The sequence below is a fragment of the Zonotrichia albicollis genome, chromosome 4 (assembly GCF_047830755.1).
Source record: "Zonotrichia albicollis isolate bZonAlb1 chromosome 4, bZonAlb1.hap1, whole genome shotgun sequence".
Taxonomy (NCBI): domain Eukaryota; kingdom Metazoa; phylum Chordata; class Aves; order Passeriformes; family Passerellidae; genus Zonotrichia; species Zonotrichia albicollis.
The window spans coordinates 71,959,834-71,984,281 of NC_133822.1; the positions used below are offsets into that span (position 1 = coordinate 71,959,834).

A 24,448-nucleotide genomic window follows, 5' to 3' on the forward strand; every position below is an offset into this window, starting at 1 on the left:
CCTGGCTGTGTTTCACAAAGTGCACAGTGATTTTCTGGTTAGTCTCTGATGGAGAGCAGCAGGCAAATTCTACCATGCTGCAGTAGTGCAGGGGTGTGCCAGCCCCCCAAGGCCACTGAAATATTTTTATTTCACTTGTATCCTATTGCAAGTAAAGGTGGAATTTGTGCCTTTTGGGTTAAATGGCTGAAAAAAGTCTGTGAGTTTCAGACTGACCACACAGACCAGTCTGCTCCTGTTTGGGCTAATGTGCTGAGTGACCTGCAAAAAATCAGAATTACCTGTTGAAGATTATTGTCTTATTAGATAAGAATGGTTAGACAAATGATAGGTGGGCTTCCTAAGTGTGCAATATTTCAGGGAATTTCCATTTGCTGATTTAGAGTTCCACGGGGGAAGAGAGTGAGGGAGTGCTTTGGTCATCCTCAGCGCCTTCCTTTCTGCACAGACCATCACAGGGTCTCTGAGATTGTCACCCACTGTCACTTCTGGGTAACAGAAGCTGCTGGGTTAGAAATGGACCCTGCACCTACAAACAGCTCATACGTGTGTTCAAAGCTCTGATAGGTCTGGTTTTTGTTTAGCAGCAGGCTTGGCTTAACTCTGTGCTCCAGTCACATTAGCTGGGGTGCAGCTGCTGGAGGTCTCAGATTCAGGAATCACCTGGAAGTTCAATGTGGTTTTTGGAGGTCTGCTGGAAAAGGGGGGGCTCAATAAGGCACTTAGACATTTTCTGGTGGAAATCTAAGTGTTGGAGTCCTGCAGTAGGGCTGATTAGCTTGGGTCAAGGGGAAATTGCTGTCTTTTAAATATCACTGTGCAAAATGCTTCTCTGCACAAACAGGCAGGAGACGCCCCCAGTGCTTCTGAAGCACTTTGCCCTGCACAGCCTGCTGCATCTGCTGCTGCCACACGAGCTGCTCCATTCAGTTCTTGCATTCCTTCTGCCAACATCAGGCTTGCTGCTTCCCCTCAGGCTTCTTTTGAGCATGATGGGCCCCCAGGCCAGGAAAGCTTTGCCATCAGCTGGGTCCATGCCTGTCCTGCCCATGCCTGTTGTAAGTTCTGCACATTTCCACCCCAGTGTCACCGTGATATTTTCTGAAAAATCCCTTTGCCAGGATTTCTTCTCCTGGGAAGTTGAGAAGCCTCAGAGAAAAATGTAAATAATAATAATAATTATCTGATTGCTTCCCCTTGTATTTTGCTGCTTTGGAATGTGATAGGCGATTCTTTCACTGGTTCCATGTGAATTGTTTTAACTTAATGACCAATCCCAGTCCAGCTGCGTCAGGACTCTGGTCAGTCACGGGTTTTATTTATTCATTCTTGTCTAGCCTCCTTTAGTATAGTTTTATTATATCGTTTCTTTTAGTATAATATATCAGCCTTCTGAGAACTTGGCGTCAAATTCTCATCTCACCTCATCCTGGGGACCTCACAACACCAACTCCTATACTTAAACCAAATGTCTTTTTTTTTCAGCCTTCTCTCCATTAGAATGAGATTTTGGAATTATTGCCTGAAACAATCTCTGCACCTCCTATTTACAAACCTCTTTCTTTGTATTGTTTGTCTTGCATTTCCCTTTATTGCAGAAAGAGTAGGTGGAGAGGAAGCAGAAAAAACACCATGCTGCTCAGAGTGGAATTTTTTATTCCTCTTTCAAGTCAGTTTGTGTATCTTTATTTCTACCTCCTGCCTACTTCTCTCAAGATCTTTGAAGTCATAGGGCCACTTGAGTTTCTCTGCTTATTTTCAGGCTGTCAAAAAAAGGCTGGGCTGCCAAAAATATACTCTCAACCCTGGAGATTTCCTACACTTGGGACTTGTGCTGAAAGAGCAAGTGAAGGTCCCCTGGGGAATAACTCTGCTGTTTAAAGCTGCTGGAAGCTGTGGCAGGTGTATGGGCATTCCCCTGTCAGCTGTCTTCATCAGATGGGAGAATAATTACTCGTGCTCAGTACAGACAGGTGTATTGGCAGTCCACTGCTAATAACTTAAGGATCTGTCTTTCAATTCAAGGAAAACAGTTATGTTGGGTTTTCTTTCTTTTTGTATATTTTTTCTTTTCCCTGATTTTTGTTTTAAAGAATATATCAGTGTGGGAGGAAAAACTCCAAACAGTAGAGTGAAAAATGAAAGGCAACTGTGAAAATAAACCCAGATTTCTAAATCTTATCTCTCCACTGAACATATGCATCTGTTCCTCTGTCTGCTGTAACCACATGTTAACTCCTCACTAGCTGCTTTTTTCACTACCCTGTTCCTTTCCTTTTTTCCTTACACAAATTATGCTACGTCTTGTCAAATTGAAGGAACACAAATACTACTTGAAGTACATCTTGCTGATAAGAGACATATTATTTTCCACTGACTGGAAAAAAACAATAGTGACATTTTAATGCTGGAATCTGAAAAGTCTCTTGTCCTACCCATTCATTACAGTGTCAGTCCATGTAACATCAGCATGAATGTAACAATTCTAACCCTCTTAAAGAATGGCCATTCTGAAATATGGCTTTATGAAAAGCCAATAAAATGCAATTACTGTCCAGCTTTGATTCAGAGTCATAAGAGTCCATTTAAGAATTCACATTTTTATTACCTTGCAAAATACTGAAATCTGGGGATTTGCTTTATTGTTTTAATTCTCTCCAGCTGAAGGTAACTACCTGTTATATATGTTCACTAGAGCAGCACAGGTCAGTACATAAAAATAAAAGTTATAGCAGTACATAAGGTGGATTACTCTTTTCAACAGGAGGGTGAAATACGATCATGCCTTTCACTCCCTGTGGGTTTCTGGTAGGATTTAACAGTGTATGGAGCTTTTCAGCACAAGTGTCCATTAAGCTGCTGTGGGAGGGAGGTTTGCACAATGTCTGAGCCTCAGGGAGGCCCACACGAGGTCAGGTACGTGGGGTCAGCCCCGTGCCAAGGGCAAGGTCCCTGCTGGTTACACAGAGCGCAGAGTGGAGATGCTCTCCTGCCTTTGTTTCACACAGGGGCTGCTCTGTCACAGCTGCTCAGACAAATCTTGAGCTGCTGGAAATGGAGCACGAGCACAAATCTGTGGCCTCACAGTGTGGGAATCCAAAATCAGAGGGTTTTGGAAAAGCTGCAAAAGGCAGGCCTCAGAGACAGCAGAACTGTGGTTGGAACTAAGCAGTAGCCATAAGATTGGTCAGCAGAAAAATTATGTAAGGAGTAGAAAAGTAAGGACAAATAGAACAATGGTCTGTGTATTAACACTTGTCTAGTATAACTCCCTAAGCTACAGAAAAATTTATCTAGCAAGATATTAGGAATTTCTAAGCTTAATAATGGAGCTCTGTGAATTGTGTTTTAAGGCTTACAAGCAGGTATTGTATTTGAAATAAGCAAGCATTGTTTAACCAAAGGTACTTGTGCTTATAGTAGTTGGATGGAACTACTGTCAATGTGCTTTTGCTTTGTGTGATTGGTCAAAAAACTTATAAAGTGAGTTATAACATCAAGTTCTTGGTCTGCTGCCTGGGATGTGAGCTGCTGGCACCTTCCCATTGTCATAACCATGTAATGAGGCTGATGCTGGAAAATAAAGCAGCTCAAGGCACGTTCCACATCAGTTCTGTCCTGTTTGTGATTTGGACGTACACAAATCTGTGGCCCCACAGCTCTGAAGCGTGTTGACAGAAACGAACCAGGTAGGCACCAAAGCAGCATCCCTGAGAGTGCTAAAGGACACCATCATCATCCTCCCTGTGCCACAGCTGAAGTCACTCCTGGGTTCCTAGCTCATGATCAAAAGGGAAAAGCTCCCTTTTATTGCTGACTGTAATATGTGCATTAAAAATTACCAGTGAGCTTCTTGGAGGGGAATGATAAAAGGAACAGAGTGCAACATGTGATATTACCTACAGTGTTTGTGTTCTCTTTCAGAATGAGCTTGTACTCAGCTTCTTCCTCAACTGGTCCAAAAATACCTTGGCAGAACACTCATCATCTCTGACCTTAGGTATGTAGATTACCAATCTTATTTCTTTTGTTAGAAATTATAATCCTTGATAGCTTTATGCAAAGGTGAGTCTAAAGTTTTTAGATGGTTTGGGGTTTTTAGGATATAAGGATACCAACAAATAATTCCTGATTTCTCAAGGTCTTTGAAAATGTGTTACTGACGTCACCTGTAGATTTCTTTCTCAAATTCCTTTCAGCCTTGCTTCATTTCTTTTTGAATAAACATGCTTATATGCAAAGCAAAAGTTCATTTACACAAACTGTGGCAAGTTTCTTGTTTTACAAAACAAAACATTCAAAGATTTTGGAGGAAAGGATGTGAGTCATGACAAAGCGCAATATGTGCTTGCACAAGCGAAGAAAATCAGGGGTGACTTCTAAAGTAATTTTCACAATGAGTGGAGCAAGTAAATAACAGAACATTATGTTAATGCTTAGGCATACATTATTAATGACTGTGGTAATTCACTCCTAGCTAAATGAGATGCTGCACTGTTCCCTTAGCCTGTCTAAATACTTAACCCATTTCCCTCTTCTGTCCAGCCCCTAATTTAATCTAATTTCTGACATTACAGCATTAAGAGCCAAAGCATAAACCATAAAAAGTAAACTCTGAATGTTTATTGTCTTCCACTGCCTTAGTTCTGCACTGATAATAATCTTCTGTACTCAGTTTTTAGGCAAAATAAAACCTCATAAAGGAGTCTGCAGCTGCACTCTGCACCACAACAATTCAGCTGGTTGTTATGTGCTCCCAGTGATAGGATGGTTTCCAAGATCATCAGTTTTCCACATTTCAGAAAGGATTGTATCTCTGCATATTTAGTTTGCATGTCCATTAAGTTAATTTAATCCCTCTGCAGACAGAGGTTTCATTATCTCTTTTGCTGGGACCAGTTTTTTTTAATCCATCAGAACAAAATAAATCCCATTCTGGCTTCTCAGCCTTTGGAAGATTCCCCCTGTGTGGAGTTTATTTGATTAGGGCATGCCATTATCATATTAAACCCATTATGACTATTGAAAATTACTAATGGCTGCTCTAACTTTTACAAAGGATCAGGGAGATAATGCAAAGATGTCCTAGGTGCTAGGAACATGTAATCTGGGTCCATGGGCTGCATCTCTCTGTCTTTAAGCAAAGTTACAGATGTAAGAGGGAGCTGAGGCACAAGGCAGGTAAAGCCCCAGAATAATTTTGATATGTCACTAATATTCAGCTGCCTAATTCTTACAGAGAATCTGGGTGTGAAAGTTTTATGCAAAATCACGAACTGAATCTGTAATAAAATTGAGAAATAACTTGCAACATCATAATTCCTACAGCAGTGTCCTGAGCCAGTGTAGTCTGAAGGATGAGCTGCCACTGTCATATTTTCTGGAAAAATCCCTTTGCCAGGATTTCTTATCCTGGGAAGCTGAGCTGCCTTAGAGAAAAAGGAAAACAATATTATCTCATTTGCTTCTCCTGTGTTTTGCTGCTTTGGAATGTGGTTGGAGATTGTTTATCCAACATGTTAATTGTTTTGACTTAATGGCCAATCATGGTCAGGCTGTGTCGAGGCTCTGGAGAGAGTCACGAGTTTTCCTTATCATTCTTTTAAGCCTTCTGTCCGTATCCTTTCTGTATTCTTTAGTATAGCATTCTTTAATATAATATAGTAACATAAAATAATAAATTAGCCTTCTAAGAACATAGAGTCAGATTAATCGTTTCCTTCCTGCCACGGGGGACCCCAAAAATACCACAGATGAGCCATCTATTTTTGTTGTCAGTGACAGCAAAATCAAGGCAGAGAATGAAGAAACAGAGGCAAGATGTGTTTAGTGGATGTTTGATGAGAGCTGTGTGTCAGGTAACCCAGTCTGTTCCTCACTTTGTAGTTAGTGCTGGTGAGGGGAAGTTCCAGCATGGCTGGGGAAGAGGAATGGGTCTCTGGTCTCCAGCAGTGAGGTTACAGGGGAATTGGATTTTTTCCTGTTCAAGAACTCTGCCTTTTAAAGTTTGGATACTTCACTCCTAGACTTAGGACAAAACCTTTGTTTAACAAGTGTAAGCAAACAAAACCCAAACTACAAACAAAAGGAGCTCTCTTTAGCCTAGAAAATTGATCACTATCATTTACTAATAAACCAGCGATGCCCATGAGGTCCAAACAATGAGTTTAGACCTGGTAAAAACAGGGAATCATGGGCTGGGTTGCTCTGGGTACTGCAGTGTTTGTGGTGGAAGAGCTGTCATGCATGTGCTGATTGCCCACTGAGAAATCTACTGAAACACACATATTTCTATTTTTTATTTTCCTCTATTCTTCACCTCACCTTTGGAGTCAGGCTGCTGCCATGCCCCAGAGAGCTCTCTGAAATCTTTGTTCCATGGCATTCTGCACACTGGTGGCATCCAGAGGAGACACAGGTCCAGCTGAGGCAGGAGGAGGTGTCTGGTCATGCCAAGGTGCCAGGTAGCAAACAAGGAGTTGCTGGGAGGAGCAAAGAGGCCCCAGAGGTTCTTGCTGGATGAGGGTGCCCAGAAACCCTCTTGATTTTAGGTAAACCCTGCAGTAATGCCATAGTCAGGCTGGGGAGGAATTAAATTCACTGAGCCTGCAGGTTGCCACGCATAAAAGCATGAATAAAAGCATAGATTTTTTTTCCCCACAAATTTCATTGCTTTCTGGGGTTATAGGGGTCTTAATATTTGTCTCTTTTGAAAAATAACTCACGTTTAATATGGGCTGTAGCTTTGCATGGGTCTGGTAGCTTCTCTCTCAAGCAAAAGAAATCATCTCTCTCTTGGTTAGAATCAATATGAAATAAGATTAATGCCCAGTAGGATCAGGTTATGAATTTTGATCAAACCAGCATCTTTCTCTTACACTGCTATAATTTATAAATGTTGTAGGTAATTACACTTACTAAGGAAAAATAAAAATTAAAATTTATGAATTTGTACTCTGCTCCCAGCAATAGAGAGATTAGAAATCAGTGTTAAATTTACTTGACATGAATACTGGATCAGTATTCCCAGTGGGGTGAATTATGAATTATCCTGAACAGTGTCAGCATTTCATTATACCAAGCTCGCTACAAGGCAGTGAGAACAGATATCAGGAATGATTTCACAATCAGACTTTTATAAAAAAAAGGAAGGAAGAAAGAAAAATCTACCAAAAACATTTTAATATCAAACTTGTTTCTTTTTCTTGAGTTTGTATCTCCTGAAAATATTAATCATTCAGGCAGTTTTGGTTCTGCTCTGGGCTGTAACACTGCACAGCCCAGCCCCAGTTCTGGCATGTCTAATTAGTGCTCCCTGTTTGTATGAGCCTCTGGCCTGGAGGTGCAGCAGGGGAACAGGTTCTGTGTCCTTGTAAAGGGACATCCAGGGACATTGTAATGTGGCATTCCCCTCATGCAGAGCCACAATGCTCATGAACATTCCCTGAGGAGAAAAAGGCTCCCTTGCTCATGTCCCACAGTGTTTTGGTCTTCTGAAGCTGCTCACTCTTGATGTAAAGCTTTTGCCACAAGTTGCCTTCCTGGTTTAGTCATATCCACCCATGAGCATCTCTGCCTGGCTTGGAGGACTGCAGCCCTGAGCCAGTTGTTGTTTTTGGGGTTACCTGTGTGAAGTCAGGCACTTAGGAGGCTGTAACCTGAATTCTACATTTCCTCTTGCAAATTCAAGGCAAAAGGACTCACAGATTAGGAGAAATGGTAAAGTGGCTTTGAATGGAAAACAAAAAAAGGAATTGAATTTTATGGGCTTCTTCTTAATCTGGAAAAGACTCAGCATTGTCTGGAGTTTTTATCCCTTGTCCCTCCCTGTTCCTATTTTCATAACAGAAGAAATGAAATAAGGCACAGTCTTGCCAAATGATTTGTCAAGGTTCATAAGGGAGAATAACAAATGAAGAGCTGCTACACACTGTTCTAAGTCCCAGCTTAGTGATTTCTTCCTGAGATTTCAATTTTTCAGGAGTCTTTCAGGCCCTTCTCTAGTTAGGATGTGATTAAAAATGTATTTCTGTAGTCTCTAAAGGGGAGAAATTGGAGATGGATTCATATTCTGAAATTCCACTCCAAGCATCATAAACTCAGTAGCGTTGGTACAATTATATTATGGCAGTTGCATGTACACACTGTATTATTTCTAATTCATTTGAGCTCCCTTCCTCAAGATAAATGGCAATTACACTGCCTCTCTGGCTGTCAGCAGTACATGGCCCCACTGTCACTGTGTCTGCTGAGCAGTTATTTTAGGCTCTGTTTGCTCCAGAGGTTGCACATTTGGTTTCTTCAGAAAAATACACCCGACGTGACTTGTCCATTATAACATCCCCTGATCCTCCTCCTCTGCTGAGCAACACCGGAGAGGCTGAGCAGAAGGAATTGGATTTCTGGCTTGCACACCCTGGTTGTGAGAGCTCTGGGGCACATGTGGTGAGGAGAGGGCAAGAGTGAGACAGGAGTGCCCATGGTGCTCGAGACAGAGGCTGGGCAGAGCTAAAGAATAAAGCAGGGATTTATTCAAAGGATCTCCTCCATGGATCCACCTTGGGCAGCACCAGAGCCCAGCCAGGGCTGCACCCAAGATGAACCAAAATGGCCCCAAAATGCACGAGGGGCACGGGCTCTGTCCCTGGGATCAGTTCTGCTCCATTTGCACCTTGCAGTTCATTGTCCCATTCCAGCTTTAGCCCAGGCAGTCCCACCCTGCTTGTTTTTCTCTCTCCAGCCCACGGGGTTTGTGCTCCTGGGCTGAGATTTGGATCGTTTGTCCTTGGTGCCCAGCTGGAGCAGGAATTGTTTTGTCTCCCTGCTCTGTGCACAGAGCTCAGCAACACTGAATGTGAAGCTGAGACCCACACACTAAAGCAGCACAGAATCTGAAAAATATAAAAGCTAAACCTGAGGCATCAGCCAGGTCTCTGCTGAGGTTGAAAGGGACACAAGGGTCCCTCCTGCTACCCGGGTAGCTTATACTCCCAAAAGCCTCCTGTGGCAATGTGTGACTGAGGGATGGCTGTTCTCACATCCCCATCATCCTTTCCTGCCTCTGCTCCTCACGAGATGTGTTTCTATTTAAAGAATTAATCACCGCTCTATTGTCTTGTCTCACGTTGTTATGTCACCCTGTAGTGGCTTCAGGGCTGGAGTGTCGGTGGCAGATCCCAAGGTGCAGGAAGGAGAGCAGGATTTCTCTGGCTGAGGTCTCCAGCTCAGCTCTAAAGGGGAGGTGAGAGAGCAGAGCCCAGCTCCTGAGACATCCTCATTGTGTTGTAAGCTTAGCAGGATTGAGTTCTTGCTTTTTCAGGTAATTTAGGGGGTGTAATACAGCTTTGTCTAATTAAATGTAGCCCTTTTTGGCTGAGTAAAACCAGACAACCTCATCCAGGCTGTCTTTGGTGACCAGGTGGTGAAAAATGGCTCTTCAGCCCCTGCTCAGGTGAAACACTGCAAAAATAAGGAGGTCAGACAGATATTGAGGAGAGGTTGTGCTCACCATTAGCTGATTTGCAGTGGTAAAAGGCATCTTTCCTCTGCTGTGCCTCCCTGCTGTCTCTGCAGGGCAGGTAAAGCACATTACTTTACTTCCCCAGCTTCAAGGACACACCTTTTGGCAGTGCAGACAGCTGGCTCAGTGCCTCCAGCTGAAAGATGGAACAGGATTTGCTTAGTCATTTCTTCCACAATATGAGTCTGATTCTTCTTGCTTGGAAAATGAAAAATGCCCTTTTTTCGGTGGGAATTATATCAGACTCCTAAAGCGCATCTTAGTAGAAAAATCTATGAAAGCAATGGGTTGCATGAAAACCAGCCTGGAACACATAAAGTACAGAATGAGGAAGGGAGAATTTATACTTAATGTTGTTTCTCTAACTTGGTTTGGAACTGGTCAGGAAGCTTGCTCTTTTTTCCCATTTTTTTTCTTTTTTTTTTTTCCTTTTTTTCCTTTCTCTTGGGAACTGGGGGAAAAGAAATTACAGTGTTTTTAAGCAGACAGAACTGCAACAATAGTGAATAGTGTCATCAGTGACTGCCAGAAAAACTGCCCCAATTATTTGTCACTCAAGCATAAATTTCCCACTGAATTTCAGATTGATGGCAATTAGTAAACAGAAATCTCACTGGCAGTCACCAAACAGGAAAGAAGAAGAGCCCTGCATGTCAGAGCACTTTATTCTATCACACTCCTTATCCATGATTTCTTATTTCATCCCTGGTTTAAGCACGCAGCAGGTTTTTATATGTTAGCTAATGTGTATTTCAATATTTCACAGATATATTTCCTCTAAGCTGTTAACTAAAAATCAAATCTGGCTTTTTTTAGGTCCTCAGTCAGCTGGTGAGAAGCCTGGAGTACAACTGGTCATGTCCTATGAAAACACCTGCCTGACAATAATGCTGAAACACATGAGGAACCTCGTGAGTATTTTTACCAGAATGTGTAACCAGTAAGTTCTTGCATTTGCAGAGCACTGTGAAAACATTAATCTTCAAGCAGCCTTTCTGGGATAACTAATTTGAGCTCAAAGCAATGACAGTGCTGTTCTGTCACGATGTAACAATTGGTTTTTCCCTTTGAGCTCACTCAGTATGGTTGCAGGTGTGAGACAGATAGAGGAGCTGGGTTTCCTTAATGGCTGCTAATGGTCTTTTCCAAGAGAACCAATTTTGATTCTGTTTTGGCCCTCTCAGCTGGCACATTTTGATAGCAGTCACACATAAGGCACGGTGCAGCAGCAGCATGACTCTTTGCAGCGTGTCAGCCTGGCACTGGGGATTGATCATCCAGACATTCCTTTCCAGTCCAGCCTGGCTGTCTGTGAGCAGGGAAGAGCTGAGCAGAGGGAGCAGAGCTGTGTTTGAAGGAGCAGAGTCATTTGGAGGCACGATGCTCAGCTTTGTAGCACTGTCAGGAGGCTGGGAGGTAAATGTTGAGGGTTCCTGGAGCCAGGCTGCAGCAGGGGAAGCTGGCAGGGCTCCTGCAGCACAAGGCAGGTGGAATTGGCTGCTGAGGGTGGCTTCAGAGGTGGAGCTGGGGCTGTGTGTGAAGTGAAATCTCTCACTGGGGAGCGTGGGGGCTGCTCCATAACGAATTCCCTGCCTGGATGTGCCCTTGGATTCCCATGGCTCATGTCTCAAGCAATGGCTGTGGCAAGGGAGCCTTTATTTGTCTGGCTGTTATTAGCTGTTGTGGGCTCTCAGTGCACCCCCTGTGCCATCTCCATCCCAAACTGGGATGCAATCCCTTTTCCAAAACGGGGCCAAGCTGAGGGGCTTGTGTGAGCACCAGCCAGCAAAAAAATGAGGCTGATGTTTAATTAGTGGTATGAGGCAGATGAGGCTTACACAGCTCTGACTGTTCTCTGCTGGCCACTCTGGCTTCTCATTTGCAATTCAAGCATCTCCATTCTGGTCTATAACATTCAATACATCTCTGTCCTGAGACTTGTTTTCTAAGTCCTGTGTGCCACTTTGACAGGGGAGATCAGCCTCTGCTGACAGGTCCAATTTATACAAACTTTACCTTCAGGATATAGCACAAGAAACTCTTTTTTTTTTTTTTTTCTGTTGAGCTTTTTAAATCTAAGTGACTTTGATAAGCTTCTGATAAAGTTCTAATTGGTGGGAGTGGCATATTTAAGTGATTGCCATGCAGATGGTATCCTTGAAACTTCAAGCAGATGATGTGGAGATGCACACAAACAATTTGCAGGTGTTGGAATTAGTCTTCCTTCCTCCTTGCTTCCATCACTCTAAGTGTGTAGGCTCCTAACTGTGTTCTTAGGAAGTTCCAGCCATTTAATTAAATTAAATTACAGCACAGATAGCTCTGTAGTGCAAACATAAAATCCAGGGCTCAGTTCACTTCATTATGGAAAGGGATAGTACAACTTGAAGTTACTGTGTTTCTTTTGAAATAGGTAATTTAAATCAGGTAATTTAAATCAAACCCATTTTAGTGGGTTTGAAAAGAAGTGGTAGGAGTCCTGTTCAGCAAGGCTAACAATGATTCATGACTCCAGAGTAAGGTCGTTGATATGGCAGCCAAACTTAGGCAATCATGGTTTTAAATTCTGGGCTTCCAATTCCTTCCTTCCACCTGGCCATCCATCCCTTGTCATCTGATCTGAAATATGAAATTGTGCTTCAGGGTCCTGTGATACTGCACTGCCTTCAGACAAGGAACTTCTAATAGGAAGGTTCTTTATCCCATTAGTGATCTTCTCAGCTTCCCAGCCATATAAATCAATCTTTCTAATATGCTCTCTTCTTTTTTCTTCTCTTTCCTCTTCTTTTTTTTTTTTTGTTTGAGCAGAACAGGGATTTTAAAAGTATGCCAAGATCATATCTTATTCAAGACATGTTAAAGCTATTTCAGGTATAGTCGGTCTTTTGCAGAGTCTCACTAATTATATTTTAGTGCTTCATCTGTGCAGAGATTACTTTGCTATCTTGTTTTATTTCATAATTTATAGTAAATAATTTTTGTTCTGCTCTTCCCTATTTAATTTATCTCTATAAAGAGATTTTATGATGTGTTCAGATGCGAAAATAATTGTAGTGGGCCAAATTAATCCCAAATGGAGCTTCACAGAACTGACAGGAATTGTGATGGAGACTTTTGATCCATGGAAATAAATTTGATTTAGTGTTTGTGTGAGTTTACTTCTAGGAGTTTTAATGGGAGACCTAGATCCTGCTGTGCAAATCCTATATTGATATACAGTGCACAAGAGACTCCCTAAGGAGCTGGTATTTTTTATAGCCACTCTCAGGTGTCACACAGGTTCTTTAGAGGAGGAAGCCAGAGGACTGCAGTGCCATAACTTTGAGGAATTTCTCCTGAAGGAAATTTGCCCATTCACGTGGGGTGTGATGGAGGAAAAATGCAGCAGCAGTGGAGAGAGCCCTGGTGTGAGGACTGGTTAATGTGGGTGCCTGCATGGGCCCCTGGGATCTGAGGCATCCGGAGTGCCCAATTTGCTGCAGATGCACAACTCTCATCTCTGACACAGCTTCAGAGCGTCCTCTCCCTCCCCACTGCAACATTTCAGTCAAGGGTAAAACAACCCAGTCCTGCTTGAAGAAAACTCTATCAAAATTTCTGCAGAGACAAAGAGCAGAGAGCAGCCTTATGGATTTTGTGCCTGGAAAGGGCCATTAATCTAATCTAACCTTCTGCAAAGAAAACGCTGTGTTTTTTCACTAAGGAAAAACTTGCAGCCAAGGAAACTGTTTGAACACAGAGATGTTAAGGCTGGTTGGTAATGTTTGCCTACAGTTTAAGGCTGGGGGTGCACAATGAAGACAAGTTCTGTTAAACAGATATTTATAAGGTACTAAAAATGTTTCAGTCTCAATATTTGCCTCAGCAATTCAGTTTCATTTGAATTCTGAGATTCTGTAAGTCAGGTGGCTCAGAATCCTGCGATTCTGTAAGTCAGTGCTTCTGCTTAGGATTTGAATGGCATCACCATGATTGCTGAGGAAAATAACTTTAAATTCAGTTTTCAAATATACAAAAGCCATGATGCCAAAAAACGCAATTTTCCAATATATTACATAACCTGAAGTCAGCTTATTTGGGCATTGCTCCTCTCAAGTGCAGACAGTGCCACACTGGGCACTTTCTGGACTACAGGCAATATTGCCTTAATAAAGTGAGGCTGGGGGAGAGGGAAACATTTGTGTAGGGGTGAAAACCTTGGAGGCCTGGAGAGTTTCCCTCTGGAGTCAGGGAGGATGTGGCAGGTGGAGGGGTGAGACAGGGCAGGCTTGTTCCATAAAGACAATAGCACAGTACCTGGCAAAGAGCATTAAGTGGTCTCGGGAGGGATATAAAGGAGCCCCAGGGGAGGTTTGCTTAGGCCTCTGAAAGGATTTGTTACCTTAGGACAAGAATAGTGCAATTGTGGCAGCACAATACCCAGCCAAAGAGCAGCAGGCAGGAACAGGAGCACAGGGGGAATGCTGCTCTACCTCAGAAATGTAGGCTTGTGCAGATGTGGAGATGGATTTATTGAAATACGTGTAGGTTTTGAACTTGTAATGTTCAAGTGCAGTTCTGTTCCCTTTTATTAACCAGCACAGAGAATGGGAGATGTCCAGAGCCCACCAAATCTCACACAGAGCTGTCTATGAGCTGGTTTAGCCCCACACAGCCAGGCTACCTAATGGTGGGCTTGCCCACTCCTCAAAAAACCCAGAGGCAGCAGGAATAGCCACTGCTGACACCCAGAAAAGGTTTCTAACACATCTCCTTGCCTGCTTCATGGAGAAGCAAAGGGAGCAGTGGCTCAGCACTGGCTCAGGAGGAAGCCTGCTTTTGCCACTGATTTCACTGCCATGGCTTCAGGCGTGCCCTGTTTTCCTAGATAAGCAGCTAAACTTCCAATCCTCTCTGCTAAACATTTTTTGCCCATTACTTCTCGTGGACAGAGTAACTCCTCAGGGGTAGAAGGGAGGAGAAACAAAGCCAAGTCATCCTGAATCTCCTGCCAGTAAATGGAAAATGTTACTAGAATTCAGGAAAGCATGCGTGGGCGATGAATTCAGAACCAATTTTACGGGGGAAAAATTTGCTGGAAGAAAAAATAAACTCCTACAGTTCTTTGCAGAAGTACTTCCAGCTTTCCTTTTATAAAAGCTCTGAAGCTGTCATGTAGCACTCCTGGTGATTAATGATTTTGGGATAGCTGATATGTGGGTGACGAATTAACAATCAGCTTTAGGCTTACACAGACATCCAGCCTCTTTCCACTGCGTGTACAAATTGCTTCCAAAAATGTTTGTGAGATGCAGTGGTTGAAATGTTTTGGGGAAAAAAGGTGGGAGCCAGTTGTTGGAGTCGTGAATGCTGAGAATTTTAGATTTTCTGTGCTGACTCTGACTCCCAGAAGAGCACTGCATTTGGTCTGAGGCTGTGAAGAAGCTTCCAAAATTGATGGATAGCACTGGGATTATGGGTGTGGAGTTGGTTAGAAGTGTGTGATATCACAGGGTGGAAAACTTAGTTTGAGGTTTTAGAATATAGTAATATATATGAGGCAAGATGGAGATTTTAGGGTAGAGATAGGTTGTTCTTTACTTTCTTCTTCACCCTTTTCTTCATGGCTTTGGGCGGTTTGTAACTGGACAGAAAAGTCTGCACTGCGGGCTTTGAGTAATTAGTTATTGGGCTAAAAGTGAAAATAATTTAGGTGCCATTTCTTAATTGGATAGTTTAGCCTTTAAAGACCTTGCAACAAGAGATTGTTGGCCATTTTGTGCCTTGCTAATGAAAGGCTGCAGAACTCCCTGCTGTAAGACTGTAAAATTGATAAGAAATAACAAACACCTGAGTCTGAATGCAAACCATTGTCTCAAGTACCTTCAATCCTGACCTCGAGAGAGGCAGGAAAAGAAGCCAAAAACCAAAAGGCTGCCAAAAAAGCAGCCAATCTTTCCCAAATCCAAAGGAATGAGGTCTAAGCCTGCAGCAGAGGGCTGTAGGGATGTTCCCACCTGCAGCACAGGTGGATGCTCTGCTGCCTTTGCTGGGTTTTCTCTCAGCTTGAGCTGGGGAAGGGTCAGGGATCTTTGTCCAGTCTCAGTTGGTTCCCATCATCCCTCTCACTAACCTTTACACTTTATGGCTATCATTATATAGATTTAAATGGAAAATATTTACTGCCTGCCAACAACACAGTGAAATAAAAGGCCACATTATCCTTTCGGAATATTGTGAATGTGTACTGCTTTCCTTACTGCAGCGCACAGGGATTGGAATGGAGGTGCACAGGTAGGCAAGGCAGGGATGGAAAACAAGTGGAAAAAAAATCACTTTGAGCTGAACAAAGTTATCCAGAGAGTATCAGTGACAGAATTAAATCAGCAGCTTGGCTGATGGGGAGAGGTAACATTCAGATGAAGTTCTCCTCAGTCTGGCACAGGAAAACAAAATAAAAAGCCATGGGAACAAAGCTCTTGTGCTAACTTTAGCTTATAAAGAATTTGGATTTAATTTTGTATTCATATAAAATTCTTTTAAAGTGGAAGGAAATTAGCACAGATAAGCTGTGTTCTCCTTGAGACTGAAAACTAGCTGAACACCTCTAAACAAAGGGTACTACTACTCAGCAGTACTTTAAATTGGAAAGAGATGAGGTCTGTTCTTGTGGCACAAGGATTACTGTTGGATTCAAACATATTTGTTTTGAAAGGTGTTTGACAAATATGTTGTACAGAAAGTTCTGTTATTATTTCTTGTTAAACCCTTTAATCTGTCACAGTCACAGTACTGCCTCAGCTCTAAATTCTAACTGCTCATTTTTAAATAAGTAATTCCCTACATGGTTGGTATGTGTTGAATAAGGCAAAAAAAATCAAAAACAAAACAACAGTGAGTTCTGTTTAATATTATCAGTGATCTGGGAGATGAAGGTGAACAAAAATTAGATTTGCCACTGGTTGCAAATGAAGAAAACATTAAAAATAATAGTGCAGACAGAGCAAGATCAAGAGAATAAAAGTAATTTCCAGAACCCTACAACCAGCTTGGACAAATGAAAAATATTTCCTCAGGGAGGGAGAGATCTATATCCCACAGTAATGTGGAGATAAAACAAGCCCACAGTGAGACATGAGGCTGCTGCAGGAGATGCCAATGAGAAAGGCCAGATCCTGGTGTCAGGGGCAGAAATGAAGCAGTTCATCTTTATAAGGCTTTCAGAGTAAACTGTTTCTCTCAGGATGTTTTTTTTAACTAGGATACAAGTTCAAAGAACAGCTCTCAGTAGGGCTGCTGGGGAGTGATTGATTCTTCAGGGGTGATTTATTGTTACTAAGACTTAGTTAAGAACAGACTAACAAGGACACGAGTCAATTGTGCAAATATTTAAGGGAGAAGACAGGAAGGTTCAGGAGGAATTATTTAGAACATTGAGCAGGAGCATAAGTAGAAGTAATGAGAGCTAATTAAGGAGCAGAAATTGCAAGCTTCATATAATGAAATGCTTTCTTGCACAGGGAGATGGCATGCTGCAGAATAATTGAAAGAAAAGTGCAGGGAGAATGTACAGTTGGAGAAATTAAAGATAGGCATATACAGACTTTAGTAACTAATTAAGAAATTGAGAAGAAAAACAGTGCAGAATGAAGGCACGGATCACCATCTCACTGTTTCTTTACATATTTTATATTCACTTACTCTCTGGGCCCAGACAAGGAGAGAAAAGAATTTGTATGTGGCAAAAAGATAGGAACAGAACAATAGCCTTTGCTTGTGTTTCTTTTCTCAAAGGCTAATTTCCTTTCATGCCCTCTAACAGGCAGCAATGCTCTTAATCCTGACTGATTTCAAAAGGAAAGTGAAATGGGGATTTGTCTTTAGCATTTGTTCTCCTTTGTACTTTATTCAAAAGAAGAAATTCTGGGATCTATGTTTCTAAGGGTCAAAACAAGATCATTCTTATCTCAGGCAGTGTCACAGACTCTGTGACTAAATATTCATCTGAAAATTAAGTGTTCCAAGCACAGCAGTAATACAGGGTTGAAAGCAATGGAATTTAGTGTACTGATAGGCTTGGTGGTAATTCTGAGATAAAAGCTTCAGAGACTTGTTCATGAAATCTGCTCTCTGCATTCTACACCCTACACCAACATTGCTTATCCACAGGATAATACAGTTTTAAAGCATGCCTGACCCTTGATTTCTCTCATCTATGCAACAAAAAAAAACCAAAAAAAAACCAAAAAAAACCAAACCAAACCAAAAAACAAACCTATGGAGTTAATTATCTTAAAATAGAAATGCAACATGCAGTTCAGAAATCTAGAACATGTTACCTTTTCTTTCAGAAAAAAAACCAACTTCTGTGTGATCTCTCTCAGATTTTTTTCTGGGAGTTGTACACTTATTCCATACATTCCCACTTCTGCTTTATATTATTTTTTTCAGCCTTGGTAACTTTTTTATACCCACATGGTGCCATGTGGAGCACACAGGAATGGAGTCCCAAACATCAGTGCAGGGTCAGGAGCTGGAGTTAAGATGAGTGAGTTGGGTACAGCCACAACCCATTCTGTGATGTCTTTTTCTTTATTGCTTGTTCAGAAACAGAAATAGGCACATGCAAAGTTGAGTCATTTCTAGCTGAAGTGCAGTTCTAGTCCTCCTTGCTGCTGCCCATGGTCTCTAAAAGGCAGGATCCTGTTTTATGATAGTTACAAAGTGTGGTTGTGCAGATTCTTCCCCATTTCATTTGGGATTGTATCTGTCCTTATCTCCTTTAGATCATCAGGACAATGAAATATTCTTTTTAGACAGGGCATCAGAGATAAATCTCAGTGAATTTCTTCAACTTTCTGGTTTCAGGATTCTATAGAAATAAAGGCTTGGGAGAGAAACCTGTGTGACCTTCTGGGTATCATCACTTTGATTTTACTTAATTCATTTAAGCAGAGATAGATAGGCTTTCCTCTTAAATGACTGAAGCAGATCAGAAATATCTTTCATAATTCTTAGAAAGCCCTGAGTCTTTTGGGATCCAATCTGTTTTCCAGAACTGTCTCCTTAAATTAAAAAAAATCACCAATTAATTTTTAAAAACTATTTAACAAATAATTCCTGTTAATTTTGAAAGCCCCACTGTCTCTGTGCCTTGGGATCAGCTTGAACCTCAGATGTTTACCTGTGTGATGTGCTGGAATCACATTTCTATCTCATTGTGATGGATCAGCTGCCTGCTCAGGCTGGTTTGAATCCCATGAATTATCTTGCCTGACCTGATCATTCCAGAATGAACCATTTCCCCCCAGTTTCCATCTCCATACACACCTTTTGTCACTGCTGGTGGCACCAGCAGCAGGCTCCATCTCAGTTGGGGCCAGGCACCAATGTGGGGCAATTTAACCAAGCCAGAGCAGATGCCCACAGTATGACAGAGTGAATCTCTTGCTGGTCTCCCTCCCTGACAGGGTTATTTTTTCCCATTTGACAGCCAGGAGACCTTGGAAAGGGTTGGTTGTTGGTTCATTCTGTAGAAATGTTGTGTCTCAGGACAGCTCTAGCCCCATTTTTCCAGCCCAGCTGTCCCCTCAGGAATGCTGCAGAGCCAGCTGTTCCCGCCAGGCTGCTCCAGTCCTGCCCACTCTGCTGCAGGCAGGTTGATGAGGATGCTGAGGGTGTTGGACATAAGCTATATTTGGATATTCACATCAATAATGTGGATAGAGCATCTTTGCATTTTTAGCATGGGAAATGACAAAGCCATCTGGAGGCTCGCTCCGTGGACACTGCCAGCTTTCCAAAAGGTAGAAAATGCCTGCTCAAAAAAAATATGCTTTCCAGAATTTCCCTGACAGCAAAATATTTTTATTGCCCTGCATTAACTTGAGATAAATGCAATTTCTTTTTTGCTTACCTTGTCACTGATCTCCACAGCAGCAATCTTCTGTCTTTATGTACGTACCCAGATAACCCAAAAACACTGGGATCAGAAAATGTAATAAAATAAAACTCCTGTTGAAGAGAAGCAGATTGATATTTTCAAATTTTAGGTAAAAAAGGTGGTTGTCTGGGGGGAAAAATACCATATTTGTGTAATCACTTGTTACCAGTTGTCTTCTTGTTTTGTCTTGCCAATAGCAGAGAGTGCAGGGTGCACCACAGTGCTGGAGTGGAATATCTTCTTCTGTAATTATTATTTAATTACTGCAAATCGGATTTTATTTTTCATTTTCTTCAAAGCAATTTGGGGGTATTTTGTGAGAGGGAAATGAAAAGCTCAGTAGCAGGGTAGAATAGAGGTGTTCATGCTTTGGGATATGCAGAGCTCAAAGGAAGAACAAGGAAGGGTCTTGGATACCAGTTCAGGATTTGGGAAGCTGTTGGAATTCTGGATGCTGAGAATTTCAGACTTTCTCTGCTGACAGTCTCTCACTCCCAAGAGAACACTGAATTTGACCTGAGGCCATGAAAAAAGCTTTCAAAATTAATTAATAGCACTGAAATTACAAGTGTGTAGTTGATTAGAAGTATATCATATCACAAAGTAGAAAACTTAGAGTTTGGGGGTTTAGAAAATAGTAATATATGTGTGAAGCCAGATGAAAGTTTTAAAACAGAGACTAGTTCTTATTCTTTACCTTCTTCTTCATAAGTTTAAGTAATATCTTGTAATTAGGCAGAAACGTCAATATTGCAGACTTTGAGTAATTAGTTATTAAGTGAAAATAATTTAAGTATAATTTCTTAATTAGACAGTTTAACCTTAAAAGGCCTTGTAACAAAAACTAGTTACCCATTTTGTGCCTTATTAGTGCAATACTACAGGTAGCAACAGCACAACCACCCGTTCACCCAGCAATCCCCTTTTCCCTGAAGTTTATATACCATTAATCTGCCTTTGAAGGAACCTCTTGCTTTGTGATACTAATTTCTCAGCTCTTTAAGCTCAGAAGTAGCCCAGAGGATGTTCTCTTTTTCCGGGGGCAGAGCTGTGTTTGCTAATTAAGCTGCAGCTCTGAAAGGCAGGGTTGAGGCTTCCTCTGCCGAGTGGCACAGGGGCTTGGGGGCAGTGGGGAACAGCAGCACTGGTGGCTCCTCCAGCTCCTCACTGGCTTTAATTTAGTCCAGAGGCCGCCAGGAATTTACAGAGGTTACCCCAGTGCAAGGATGATTTCTTCTGTGCATTTTTTCCTAATCCTCCTTTATTGGATAATAATCAAATCCACCTAATGTCTACACATTATATATAGACGTTTTGTCTTGTTGGAGGTTTTTCCTAACCTCTTACCATAGTGGTTTGCTTTTCAAAGGTGTATGGATATCTTGATATCAACGATTATGGAATATTTTGTAGTCCTTTCTTTACTATGTAAATAAATTCTCACAGCAGTGTATGTAAGAGAAGAACAGGATGTAAGGATGGTAAAGGATAGGAAGACTAAGAGAAATACTGGACAACATGAATTATTTTTATTTGAGGGCAGCAGCTGAAATGGGACTCTTTCTAATGCCTGAATATCTATTTTATTTTATTTTACTTTTTTATTTTATTTTTTTCCATTGAAGAAAAGGAAGAAACACAGATTTAAAAATGTCGAGGAAATTAATTTTTTGGGGGGGAATAAAAGTAGTTATTTATAGAAGAGGGAAGATGTCATTGGTTAATACAAGTTAGTTGGTCATTAGTTTTTACTGTCAAGATTGTTGAAAATGAAAAATGGGAAAAGGAGAACAGCAGCTGGAACTATCAAATGTTCAGGAGCCATCAATCTGTTCCTCTCTAGGACAAAAGGTGATCTGCATGTCTAGCACTAACAGAAACTGATGACATGATTTAAATTTGAGGCAAAAGTCACCTAAAAAGAAAATTTTATGTCACTTAGAAAGTGAGTTTTAAAAAGTTTTACAATAAATTATCCTTAAAATGAGTACTTTAAAAATCATATGAGAATAGATCAATATTCATATTGGATGCTAAATCACTGAATAGTTGAATATATGACAAATTTTGCAGTAGTTATGCCTGTAGTAATGCTAAAAAAGAATCCTTGTGTTAGGAGAGTTGTGGATCATTAATAATGATCAGGGGAGAAAAGTCATTAGGATAATATATTTCTCGTGGAAAAATTAATTGAATTTCGTCCATTATTTCCCAGCCACAGCTACTATATTTAAAATTAAATTATAGAGGATGTAACACACCTCTGTGGGTTTCTGTAAACAAATACCAACTTGTTTTGGAAAACAAAACTGAAGTGGAAAATTGAACACAGTTATAACACATCTAGGCTGTGTATGTTAGGTTTTCAGTATTGAATTAGAGGTATGGAAAAAGTAAACTCAGAGTTTTACTTTCTCTCCCTCATTCTGCCTGACTTTAGAAGAAAATAACATTTCCAAAGTAAAATAATTTTTTTAACATAAATACAAGCAATAGTAACTGAGTTCCTTTAGAAACATCTGTCATTACCAAGGTCAACTAGGCTGCTCACTCTCTGAGAAAATAGTTCAATCATCACTTGGTTGTACTTGAAGAAAGAAAATACAGTCAGTTTCTAAATTCAATTTGAGACAACTTCTAAATTCAGATTTTTTTATTGGCAGATTAAAATCACTGGGGAATTTTGTGGGCTTTTTGTTCCCAAGCATATTGAGAGAACCTATGGCATTTTTGTTGGGAGCTTGGTTTTATACCTTTACAGCCTGACAGATTTTTATAGCTTGGATTTATTTGCAAGCAAACACAATAAAAGATTTAAGACAGTAATTTAAATTTGGAGTAACTTCTTCTGAAGAAAGTAAAAATCCTTTCTTTTTGGGTTAATAAAATGACTACAGAATTAAACACAAATAGAACTCAATTTAAAACTTTAAGCTTTTTCTGTTTGCTTGATCACAAGTGCATTCAAGCTATAAAGGTTTTGCAGAGTAAAGTGCAAAATGGCTTTCCCAAGGTACCCTTTGATTTTTATTTTTTTTTCCTAGCCTGGACTATGGACAGAAATCAGTTTTTTAAATCCTTTAATAATAAAAAAGAGGGTGTTTGCTGGATTTCTACTTATAAACTTGCTGGAAATCTTCCTCTGTTTCTATAATGAGCTCACCAGAGCAAGTCCTCTTTGGTGCAAAGAGAGAAATTCCACCTGAACATGGGGAAGAATTTCTTTCCTGTGTGGGTGATCACATAGAACAGATTGCCCAGAGAGGGTGGGGAGAATCTCTCCTGGAGATGTTCCAGAACCATCTGGACTCAATCCTGTGCCCTGTGCTCTGGGATGACCCTGCCTGGCCAGGGAGATGGGGCCGGATGATCTCTGTGCGTTCCATCTGGGATTCTGTGCTTTCCGTCAGGTGTTCCTCATGTTTACCTAAATTTATAAATAAGCCAGTGCAGTCTGAGTTAGAAGTGATCGCTAAATGTGGTACTGTAATATGACAGAAGTTATAATCCTTAGTGAGAAAAATATTTATGATGTTTCCTCCATTTTTCATGATGTTCTCTCCATTTTTCCTTCATTGACCGTTCTCGTATAGTTCAGTGCTCAACTCAGAAACCCTGGAAAAGGATTAATTTGCCCAAAACTTGGGGGTTTTTTTGCCTGCTATTTCAGTTTGCCTTAAAACTGTTTACTTCAAATTCCTCCTACTTATGATTTTAAAAGAGATTTTTGCCATGTTAATGCCAGTCTTGTTTTGCACTATTGCAGTCAACCTGCCACTACCACTTCTTTTCCTGCTAGGGAGTGTTTATCAAAGTATAACTCTTTCCACTGCAAGTCTTGCCTCAAGAAATCCTGTGGTTAAGTAGGCTCTTCACAAGAAAAAAAATTCAGCTTTTGTGCCAATCAAAAGAGAAACCAGCAAAAACTCATCATATGAGCTCCCTATCCTCTGCTCTTGTAAGGCTGGGGCTGGTTTAACACTGCTCTTAATGTGGAGTTGTGAATGATTAGGGCATGGTGGGACAGAGTCTTTAGCAGCTGGAGCCCTTCATTAGATGGATTGTGTGTGTCAGGAGGCAGGGGAGGGCAGCTGACAAGTGCAGCGCCTGATCTGGCTGGGAGAGTGCTCAGCTGAAGCTTTTCTGATTGTTTGATGGCATAACAGTGCCCCTGCAGATGGAGAATTGGGACAGCAGTGGGGTTTGGAGTGGCCTGTTTGCCTTTCCTCAGCACGGGAAGAGGAAGGGGGAAAATGTCACCTGTAAAGTTGGGGAGGAAAAAACCAACAATCAGAACTACGATGTCTACTTGGAATTCAAGTGGCTGCACATCAAATTGCCTCTGACAGTCTGACTGCTGATTGCCACTATTCATGAAAAGTGGCTTTATTTCAGCTCTGAAATATCCCAGAGCAGCAGCTCTCCCCTTGAGTTTTCCCATCTGAATCCCTGAAATGTTCTCTTTTAATTTCCTCTCTTGACCCTCTCCTCCCCCTCACCTCTTTCAACACCTATTTATCTACATTCAGAGGGATACTGGGGAAGTAGTTTTCAGTCCATCTCATACACCCAAAACACTGCTGCAAAGGGCCTTCCTTAAATTTTGGGAGGAATCAGCTGACATGGGAAGGTTAGTTGGCTGAGGGCAGGGTAACATGACAAAGCTCAAAGGCATAGTGACAATTTTATGTGACTTCCTTTCAGTTAATCACATCTGGACACCCTGGTCCTGTTAAACCTCGTTACCTTTGGAGTTTGTCACCTCAGCCCTGTTCCTATTCATAATCTGAAACAACTAAAACCGGTTGACTTTCAAGTTACAGTGATGTTTACCTATTCATTGAGAAATTAAGAAATTGCACTGAGGTGTAATCCTGATTGCTTGGACTTGTACTTCAGGCTGCATTTCATTCTTCCTCCTGATTTTTAGAGATGCTCAGTTTACTGTTACTTGTAGTCCTCAATTGAAGTTTTAGTACAGTCCTAGATCAACAGAGATGGGCTTT

The 24,448-nt window shown here is 41.3% G+C and overlaps 1 protein-coding gene across 1 annotated transcript in view; it reads left to right on the forward strand.

Moving 5' to 3' along the window:
- PIK3C2G (phosphatidylinositol-4-phosphate 3-kinase catalytic subunit type 2 gamma) overlaps positions 1–24,448 on the forward strand; it is a 198,752-nt gene that overhangs the window by 163,775 nt on the left and 10,529 nt on the right. Inside the window, exons 32-33 of the mRNA XM_026790362.2 lie at positions 3,925–4,000; positions 10,337–10,431. Of these exons, the coding sequence (XP_026646163.2) occupies positions 3,925–4,000; positions 10,337–10,431 (171 nt within the window). The remainder of the gene's footprint in view (positions 1–3,924; positions 4,001–10,336; positions 10,432–24,448) is intronic.